The sequence below is a fragment of the Leptonotus elevatus genome, chromosome 11 (assembly GCF_054856555.1).
Source record: "Leptonotus elevatus isolate MCC_2025b chromosome 11, RoL_Lele_1.0, whole genome shotgun sequence".
Classification (NCBI taxonomy): Eukaryota; Metazoa; Chordata; class Actinopteri; order Syngnathiformes; family Syngnathidae; genus Leptonotus; species Leptonotus elevatus.
In genome coordinates this window covers 24,123,657-24,133,335 of record NC_141249.1, presented here as the reverse complement: position 1 = coordinate 24,133,335, position 9,679 = coordinate 24,123,657, and the positions used below count along the sequence as shown (strand labels likewise).

Below are 9,679 nucleotides of genomic sequence, written 5' to 3'. Positions count from 1 at the left end.
TCCTTCTCCAAACCCAACTCCTGCACGCACATTCCTACGCATCAAACGCTCGCCCCCGCCTCGGATCGGAATTTAGGCCTGTTCTACTGCCGCTTCTCCTCGGAGAGGCGATGATCCAAGTGAGGCTGTCGGTGTACGAGTTCCGCTTTGACGGACCGGGTCAAAGTCCTCAGCGAGGATAATTTCCCCAAAGTCATTAACTTGGCTTCATTCCATGAAATGGACGCTCGTGCCGCGTGAAATAACATAAAATCAGATCAAAGTTGACCACTCGGCAGCTGACCAAAGGACATTTGTCAAATGTGTCCATTCAGTTGCAAAGCTGGCAAGTCCAGGTCCAGAAAGTAAAAACCCGGCCACAGTTTGGCATTAGCCCCTGATGCTAGCTAGCTCCCTAGCAGGGTAATTGAACACCCTTGGAGCTAGCAGGTAAACAAGCACCATGGGAGCTGGCTAGGCAGCTAGCTAGCTAGCTCCAATGGTGCTCAATTACCCTGCTAGGGAGCTAGCTAGCTAGCTCCAATGGTGTTCAATTACCCTGCTAGGGAGCTAGCTAGCTAGCTCCAATGGTGTTCAATTACCCTGCTAGGGAGCTAGCTAGCTAGCTCCAATGGTGTTCAATTACCCTGCTAGGGAGCTAGCTAGCTAGCTCCAATGGTGTTCAATTACTCTGCTAGGGAGCTAGCTAGCTAGCTTCAATGGTGTTCAATTACCCTGCTAGGGAGCTAGCTAGCATCAGGGGCTAATGCCAACCTGTGGCCGGGTTTTTACTTCCTGGACCTGAATTTGCCATCTGTGTAATCATTTGGGATGAAATTTGTTTGATTGTGGGAAAAAAGCAAATTCTAACTATGAGGCCTGAACATCTTGAATGACGGTCGCATGAGAAATGTGGAAGCAAAGGACAAATATGTCAAATGATTGTGATTTTCTAAAATGGCAAACATGCAATTCTAAATGTTTAAGTGGAATTTTCATACAATATCCTCAATGCGATTCTTAAATTGACTCCAAAAAGGGTGCGGAAAGAGGAGTTGAATTTGTGAAAGTTCTTTCTTGTCATTTCAAAGAATTAGTTTTCATGGCGAATGAGCAACGGTGTGAAAAGCGGAACTTGCGTGCGGGTGAAAACCTGGTCTCGTCTGTCACCTTCTTGATAATCTTGAGTTGCTCCTGCAGCAGGTACTTCCTGTGCGTCTGCTTGATCTTCTCCTCCACCTGTCCGGGGTGACAGACAACAAACGTGGAGAACTTTGGCGCGAAGAAAACCCGGTTTGCTCTGCAGGCGCTCGCTCACCTCTCGGCCCAAACGCTGCTGCAACTTGCTCAGCTCAAACTCCTTCTTGAGCAGCGACAGCGCTTTGTACAAACGCTTGGGGATCTGCACGCACACACAAAAGCGGCACAAAATCACGCCGCGGAACCATCGGAAAATCACGATACGACGCGATGGTGAAGCGCCGGCGGGGATTTGCATCGCCGTTGTCGTCGGCGCTCACGTTGGTTTCCTCCAGGACGTCCTGCAGCTCGTGCGACTCGGCGCCCGTTAGGGCGGCGCCCATGTCGCTCAGGTAGATGGGATTGTCCACCACACGCTGGCCCGCCTGCATCATCTGCAGAACCGACTCCCTGAAGCGCACACACGCACAACATCAACACAACCCAACAAAAAAAGAACACGCACACAAAGCCAAGAGCAAACCGGTAGAGCGGATTGAGCGCGATGATGTCACGGATGGTTTTGACGATCTCGGCCGTCAGCGCCTGCAGAGAAAATAAATACGAGACTCGAATTTTGCCGAAAAACAAACAAGTGATTGTTTACATGATCTTTTTTTTTTTTGTGCGCGCGCGCGTGCACCTTGACTTCCTCGCTGACGGTGAAATTCTCGTGCAGGACGTTGTCCACCTCCACCATGAGGACGTCGGACGAGGGCAGAGGCCGCAGTTCGGGCATCAGGTCTGCTTGGGCAATCTGGACGGCCCCGAAAGCGCAAATTAAAAGAAACACGAGCGACATCAGCGAGGACGGAAAACGTCAGAAGCGCTCGCACGTGCGCTCGCACGTGCGCGCGCGCGCGGACCCACTTTGTCCTCCATCTGCTCGTCCCGTCGACCGCGCTTGGCCTTGCGCTCCGACGCGGCTTTGCCGTGCGATTCGACCGCCGCCGCAGTCTCCTCCTCGTCTTCAGGCTCCACCTCCAGACGCCTGGTGATGCGGACCCTGTGAAGCAGCATGTGGCTCGTTAGCCAAGGTGACAAATGACAAATTTGAGAATTGTGAAGAATCGTATGGATCAATTGCATTTGTAAACGTTGTTTTGTATGCAATTGCATTTCCATTTGTAAACAATTCTATTTATGAATTGTATGATGCAAACATTTACTGACTATTCTTGCAAACAAGTATGTTTCATAAAAACGATTGTAAACCCCATTTTGTTTATTACCAGTTGCGTTTGTAAACAATTTTCTAAATCGCCTTTTTGGAAACAATGACACGTTTGTAAGCAATCGTATTCTTGTAAACAATTATGTTTGTACAAACATTTATAAATACTTGTGTTTGTCAACAACACAGTTTGTGAAAATTGCCTCTTTGCAAACATGCTTTTAAACAATTGGAAGTTTATGACCAATTGTATATTTGTAAACAAATTCAGGTCTATGAGCGATTGCTTTAAACAAAAGTTTGCCAACAATGTTAGTAAGTTAATGAGCGATTGTGTTCATAAAGAATTATTTGTGAAAATGTCCTTTTGTATAACGACACGTTTGTAAACAATATGTTATGTCAAGCGTGTCTTCGGACCTGCGGTGGCCCATGACGATCATCCTCAGCTTGTCCCCGAGGTCCTGCATCTCGTGGATTTGCACGAAGGTCCCCGTGGCGTAGACGGCATCCAGGGACTCCACCACGTCAGACTCGTTGCTGCGACCCACGCACACGCATTTGGGTCAAACACGGGTCAGCGGCACCGGTGCCGAGGACGGGACCGTTTACGACATGGGACGTACTTGTCGTCTTTCTTGAGGAAGACTCCGGCATAGGGCTGCGCCAGTCGCACCTTCCTCCTTAGCAGCTCCATCAGGTTTTTGTTTTTCACCTGACGGGAGCACATCGCCAATCACAATTGCAGACCATCCAAAAAGGTTTACAATTGTCGACAGAAATCCACAAGTTGGCGGCAATGCACTACTTTTATCTAAACGAAGCTCCTCAACTCACTTCAGGAGTTTCTCAGCAGTAAGATATCGCAATGCAGTGGTAATGTATTACTTTTGTCAACAAAATTCAACTTCACAACTTACGTCACTGACACTGATAACCTTTAGCTCAAAATTGGATACGTTAAAAATAATGTTTAATGTGAAATTTTGCCTAAATGCTCTGACGTCTCCTTGAAAAGCGACGCCCGAAAGTTTCTCTCCTCTTTCCATGTTGACACGCAGTTGGCAAAGAAACATTGCATCACGCCGTCCTTGAAACATGACATCATCCTCCTGCTCACCTCGATGATCTTGATGAATCGAGGGAACACCGGGTTCCTGCTCACGGCGATCAGCGGCACATTGGGGAACACTTCCGGCACCATCATGGGGGTCAGCGCCGTCATCTGAGGTCCAGCGTACGCCGCTCCTCCGTCCCCGCCGCCGCCGCCGCCGCCGGAGTCCTCTCCTCCCGAGTCGCCGCCGCCGCCGCCGCTCTCCGCGCCGTCCTCACCGGGGAAGCCGGCACCGCTCGCCCGGTTCCCGAAGGCTCGGTGCCAGCAGGGCGATGGCGAGAAGAGTCCGGAACGGACGCCGGTCACGCGCATCCAGCGACGACATCCTGCCGTCAAGTTGGAGGCGTGAAGCGAGCCGCCGCTCTTATACAAGCTAACCGAACGGAACCCGCCCGGGCCCGGTGCGTCGGCCCGGTGTAAGCCGAATCTGAAGCACCCGGGCGGCGTGAGCCTGACAAAGTGAGCTGCGCTTCTGTGGAAAAGTCCAGCTGCCCTTATCATCTTCACGCACGCCGCCATGTTTCTCTGGAGCTTTCTACGGCGCGTGTGGCGTCTTTTTCCGTCGACGCTTGATGACGTCACGGTTGTCGTTGGGAACGCGCGACAAGCAAAAATGATTCTTTTTTGGGGTCATAATCTTTATTGAGAATTAGATTTACAGTACTGTTGTGTTTCTAACCCTGCATGTGTTATTCTAACTCAATTACACCCAATCCTTGTTTGTGTGGTTTTACACAAACATTCTTGCCACGAATTCATGCGACGTTTCCAGCAGATTCTGCGTTTTGTAACACGACTTCGAAGTAAAACAAAGGCCGTTGCATTAATGAACTACTTGAGTTGTGATACACAAAACAGTAATGACATTTGGATGAATTTATTTATGTATTGCATTGAAATTAGTCTCGTTAATAAGTCTGCCTTATGATAACAGTTGACATATTTTAGGTTGTATGTGTGTTTAATTTATGTCTTAATTCATGTGAGGCATAACACAAGCAGGCTGAATAAATGTTATGTTTTAGATGGAGCACTGTGTAATGCTATCTAAGATCAAACCATTTGTATTAATATTTAGATTACAAATATTTTGGTTGTTTCATGTGGACTGTAATCTATGTAACAACAGTGAGCATATTTACATAAATAATAAATATTTCAAATGATTAATGTTTTCTTTTGCAATGCTTCCTTCAATACACGTTGTTTACTTTATTAGTTTCACACTGACATACAAACATTTGTAGCGTATAACAATTATATAATCATTGAATTCTTGTTCATTCTCGTGTCCTTCGGCTGCTTTCTCCTCCGAACTCGGCGACGGCGTCGGTTTGGCGCGAGGGCCTCAGTCGTCCTCCTCATCCTGCTCCTCGTCCGAGTCGCCCTCCTCGGCCTCCTCGGCCGCCTGCTTCTCGTCCAGCGCGTCCTGCAGGGCCTGCTCCTCCTCCACGGTGGGGTCCACGTCCTCGGTGATCTCGGGAGCGCTCGGGTACTCGTTCTCGGGCGGCGGCGGGAGGAGGGGGCTGTAGCCGTCGCCCGGGTACTTCAGTCCCCAGCCCACGTAGATGTTCTCGAACTTCCTGCATAGAAACACGTCCGGGAAATGAGGCCCGCCTTCCCCTTCCTGCCTTTTCCCCCCCGCCGGACGGGGCCCCGGGGGCCGACGCTGGCCGGGCCGCGCCGCCCAGGGCGGGGAATCAGGCTCGCAGGGGGGGGGGGGGGGGGGGGGGTCACATGACTTGACTCGAGTCCAACGACCACTTGGGATTTTCTTGACTTCGAACTTGATCTGATGTTGATTGATGCCACCTCAGTTGAACTTACTTTGCGTAAGCGTAGGCGCACGCCCCCGGCCAGCAGTTGGAGCGCATGATGGCGATGGCGTGCTGGGAGGTGAGCGTGGACGACAGGCTGGAGCTCCACGGAACCGTCTCGAAGATTTCTGCCGGGATAAGCGCAAGGTGAGGAAAGGTTCCCGTCGCCCCCCGCGGCCACGAGCGAGAGGGGTCGGCCGACCTGCGTCCTGGGAGAGCGGCGTGAGCAGCGGGGGTCCCACCTCGGGCTCGGGTTCGTCGGGGTCCTCCTCGATCTCCTCGCCCTCTTCCTCGTTGGACTCGTCTTCCGTTTTCACCGCCAAGTTGACCCACGTGCAGCGGCCCTAAAACATTTCAGACCAGATCGCGTGGAAACGAAGGCTGTCAAAAGGATTGCCTTCATGTCAAGTTCCTTTAACGCCACTCATTTCTCCAACGCACGATTAATGAGCGGCCTTTACTTGGAAAGCCTGTCGTGTGGGAATTCCAACATTTGTCAGTAATGCATTTCATAGTATTACTGCTAATCAAGTTGTATTTGATCAATTTTCAAAATGTGCAGAATTTCACAAGTTACTTCATGTTAAAGATGATCGCTCTTAATATGAAAAGAAAAATGCACAGAGCTGTCACCAATGTCTTAAAATGCAATGATGCCATCTCGTGGCAGAAAAATGATCAACACAAATAAATATCACACTTGTTTTTTTACAGTGCAGTACATATTTTTAATTTAAACTCAATTTTAAGAATTATTATGAAATGACTGCATCAATGACTAAAAGATGCAGCCATATTTCTATTAGTTAAAATTTTTGAAAAGTAATTTTTTTTTAGAACAGATATAAAATTTGTAATTAATCATGAGTTAACTATGGAAGTCATGTGATTAACTCATTGACTGGCAGCCATTTTGACGGAAGCAACCCCCTTCGCTCCCGGCTGTTTTACTGGATTTGGACTGATTTTGCAAGGCCCACAGAATATTGTGTTCTTTTGCTATCAAAACACGGAACCTACCAAAAGAAACATTAGAGTCTCTTCTTTCATCAGGAAGAAAAGTATATTTATTTCTGTTTTGCAGCAATTAGCATTAGAATATAAGTTTCATCATTACTGACAAATCTATTTAGAAATGTGAGTAAAAGAGCTTTTTTGCAACATGGCCCTGGTTGATCACTTATACTCTGCTGCCACCTGCTGGCCGTTTTTGTAATAACTACCATTGCTTTAAATGACCTCTTCGGGTCAGAAGCTGCATCAAAGCCTTCTGTATGCTCTAGAAAAAACCCGTATTTATACGTTTTGGGGTTTGAATGAGTTCATAGGGATGAAAAAATTTAATCGGCCGACACCCCCTGATCATGACATTATCAATAATCGTAATAATAATAAGAGTGAATTTATAAGACACTCTCCATTTGGAAATGAAGACCTCTGAGAGTTTGCACGAAATCGAGCGCCACCTGCTGCAGGATGTGCTGCGTGTGATGCACCCACGAGGACAAGGAGTCGACCAGCTCGCCGACGGGGACGCCCTCGAACTCGGGGTTCTCCTCGATGCCGTCCTCGGAGGAGCCCTCCTCCTCGGCGCCTTCCTCCTCGATGGCCTGGTAGAAACCCTGCGGGCTGATCTGCGTGCCGGCCGAGATGCGGGCGATCTGCGCCCGCAGGTAGTTGGCCTCGTTGCCCGGGAAGGGCGGGTAGCTGACGATGGGCGCGTCCAGCCGGCCCGTGAAGAACTTGCGGATCTGGCGGGCCACCGTGATCTGGGCCGGCGTGACCGACGGCAGCTTGGACCACGGCAGGCCCGCCTCGTTGCACACGAAGTACACGAACTTGTTGGCTCCGGTTCCTTTGGCCTCCTTGGGAACCACGGGGGGGGCTTTGTACGTCGACTGGGGGAGGGGGTCCATCTGGACGCGTGAAAAAGACATCATTGTTATTCACCTTTCATCAACATCTGGACCCATATGGCAAAGAGGAAAGAAAAAGGGTGCTAAAAGAAATCCAGTGTTGTTGGTTTACATCGTTCATCTCGCGCTCGGCTTTCTCCTTGGCGTCCACCTCCCGCGCCTCCTCGTCGGCCACCTCCTCGGTGCCCTCCTCGTCCTCCTCCTCGCCCTCGGCGAACTCGGCCTCGGCGATGATGTAGCTGCGCTCGATGCCCAGGATTTTGCCCCACAGGCGGCAGCGCTGCATGGTGTAGGACGACACCAGCTGCTTGAGGGCCAGGAAGACCCGCTGCATCTCCTCGCGGCCCAGGCCGACGCCCGCCTGCTCCAGGAAGTACGCGATCTCGCTCACGTTGGGGAGGGCCGATTCCTGACAAGCAAAAAGTCACACAATCGCCAGTCGGCACCTTTCGCGCCGAAAAAAAAAAAAAAGACGCCTCAGCATTGATTCCATATCCTTTAAGCCAATGTTCTCGTACACTCTTTTTTTCTTACTATCTACGTGTTCCCAATGAGGCAAAAGTGTGAAATGAAACTCCTCAGCTCGCTTCTACATAGCTTGTTGGCATCAGGACGCCACAAGAGGGCGCCAGAGTAATGTTTGAATTGCTTCGGCCTGACCACAAAAACTAAGTAATGAGGTGGTGATCTTTTTTTCCGGCATTAAAATAGAATTGGTTCCCCCCAAATTCCGCATATTGGCAAAGTCGTGATGCCCCCCCGATCGTACCAGCTCAAACTCGTGCTCGGGGGCGTCCTCGGGCCTGACAAAGAGAACCTTCTGCTGCTCGGCCAGCTCCTCGGCGGCGGTGGTCTGCTGAAGGTCCTGGAGGCTGCTCTGCGTGTCCTCGTACAGACGCAGCTTCACGTCGTGACTCAGGTCCTCCATCACGTCCACCACGTCGTGAGGACGCTCCTCGATCACGCGCATCAGCAGCCGAGAAAGGTGGTCGTACCTGACAAATTGTGGGACGGGGCGAGGGGGGGAGGCGATGCCCCGCCACATCCGGTAATATGGGTTGAATACAGACGCCGATTCAAAAATATTCTTTACACAATGTTCTTTGCACCCGACCAGGCTAAACATGACATTGCGAGGAATACTGCGCTTGTGGAATTCATCTCAGGGGCGGCCATTTTGACCGAAAACAACATCACAGTTGCTCAGGGTTCAGGTCATGACCAATCATGGCTCTCGGCTTGTGAATGTCGCATGACCAATCTCAGGAAATAGGTGAGCTGTGATTGGCCGTTACCTGAGAAACTGTGATGTCACTTTCAGTCGGCAGCAAGTGGCAAAATGGCTGCCGCCGAGATGGATCAACACAGGCGGGTTTTGCTGCTTTATTCATATTCCACAAACGCAATATTCATCAGAATGCCGTGTTTAGGCTAGTGGGGCGCAAAGAACATAAAGTGAACAACTTTTGAGACCACACTAACTAAAATTAGGCCAAACTTCAGAGTTTTGAGTTTGAATTTCATCAGGCAGGAAATAAGTGTGAAGCATTTGACCAACATTTTTACTCAAGTGTATTCATTATTAAGTTGTGAACAATTCATATTTGTATGGCTTATGTGCCAACTGTAACTTCTGTGCACTTGTTCTTGGCCAAAAGGCCCAAGCGATGCTTGCCAGCGAGTGGACGTAAAATAATGACGTCAGACTGTTTGCCGTTGACTGTCGTGACGGTAGCAGACAGAGGCCAAACAACCAGAAACGCGAAAGGTTAATTAAGGTGTTAGAAGAAAACTTTTAATACGCTACAACGTTGTCGCTTCGCGCAATCTATTTTTCTCGGCCACCGTAGCAACATAAAAGTTGGTGCTAGCCACCACTCACGCACTTTGTTGCCTTTGGAAAACTCGAAGAGAGAAGTTGTGGAATAAACGCGCATCAACAAAAACAACAGATGGCGCGTTAACTCACAGGTTTAAGTTGCTTTTGCTGCTGCTCTTCATGAGGAAAGCTTTGAAGGAAGTGGCCACCTGCAGGCTGACCTGCTGAGTTCCGTCCATCTTGGCTTCCTTCCTTCTCTCACCTTCGACGGGACTCAAGTGGGGAGCAGTTTTTCCTCTTCGGCACAGTTGAAGGCGCTTTCCGTCTCCCGCCGCTCGCGAGAAGAACGACACGAACGAAACTGGAGCGGAGGCGCCGAGCGAGTCAAAGCAAACGTGCACGTCACGCGCAACAGCCGCGGCGGTTGCCATGGAAACGCAAACACAAATCGGTGGCACGCGACACAGGGTTCGCCACTTCCCGGGCTCCTTCAAAATTCCTAAAATTCTATTTAATTTCTAATAGAGTAAACAAGTCTTAAATGTAAGTCGCCTAAAAGCTGCAAGAAGCCTGCAGCTAATCCCATTTGTCAACTTTTTCAGGAATGACATCAATCAACCT

At 49.7% G+C, this 9,679-nt stretch overlaps 2 protein-coding genes across 3 annotated transcripts in view; both read right to left on the bottom strand.

Moving 5' to 3' along the window:
- The window catches only part of lonp1 (lon peptidase 1, mitochondrial), a 10,469-nt gene extending 6,400 nt beyond the window's left edge, over positions 1–4,069 (bottom strand). The window contains exons 1-10 of the mRNA XM_086088221.1: positions 3,513–4,069; positions 3,019–3,107; positions 2,813–2,932; positions 2,089–2,224; positions 1,862–1,975; positions 1,703–1,764; positions 1,500–1,629; positions 1,298–1,381; positions 1,150–1,218; positions 1–20 (exon numbers count right to left, since the gene is read on the bottom strand). The exon at positions 1–20 is cut by the window's left edge and continues 132 nt beyond it. Coding sequence (XP_085944347.1) covers positions 1–20; positions 1,150–1,218; positions 1,298–1,381; positions 1,500–1,629; positions 1,703–1,764; positions 1,862–1,975; positions 2,089–2,224; positions 2,813–2,932; positions 3,019–3,107; positions 3,513–4,025 — 1,337 coding nt within the window. The 5' untranslated portion in view covers positions 4,026–4,069. The remainder of the gene's footprint in view (positions 21–1,149; positions 1,219–1,297; positions 1,382–1,499; positions 1,630–1,702; positions 1,765–1,861; positions 1,976–2,088; positions 2,225–2,812; positions 2,933–3,018; positions 3,108–3,512) is intronic.
- Positions 4,070–4,698: 629 nt separating this feature from the next.
- Positions 4,699–9,594, bottom strand: rsph4a (radial spoke head component 4A). Of its 2 annotated transcripts, none has more exons than XM_086088223.1 (7): positions 9,209–9,496; positions 8,009–8,234; positions 7,352–7,648; positions 6,790–7,239; positions 5,526–5,667; positions 5,334–5,451; positions 4,699–5,089 (listed from the first exon to the last, which is right to left on the bottom strand). In XM_086088223.1, exons 1-7 carry the CDS (start codon positions 9,487–9,489, stop codon positions 4,855–4,857), a joined length of 1,749 nt encoding a protein of 582 aa, XP_085944349.1. In that variant the 5' UTR covers positions 9,490–9,496; the 3' UTR covers positions 4,699–4,854. The 2 variants fall into 2 exon arrangements, with proteins under 2 accessions (XP_085944349.1, XP_085944350.1); XM_086088224.1 differs by having other exon boundaries at positions 4,907–5,089; positions 5,566–5,667; positions 9,209–9,594.
- Positions 9,595–9,679: the final 85 nt, after the last annotated feature.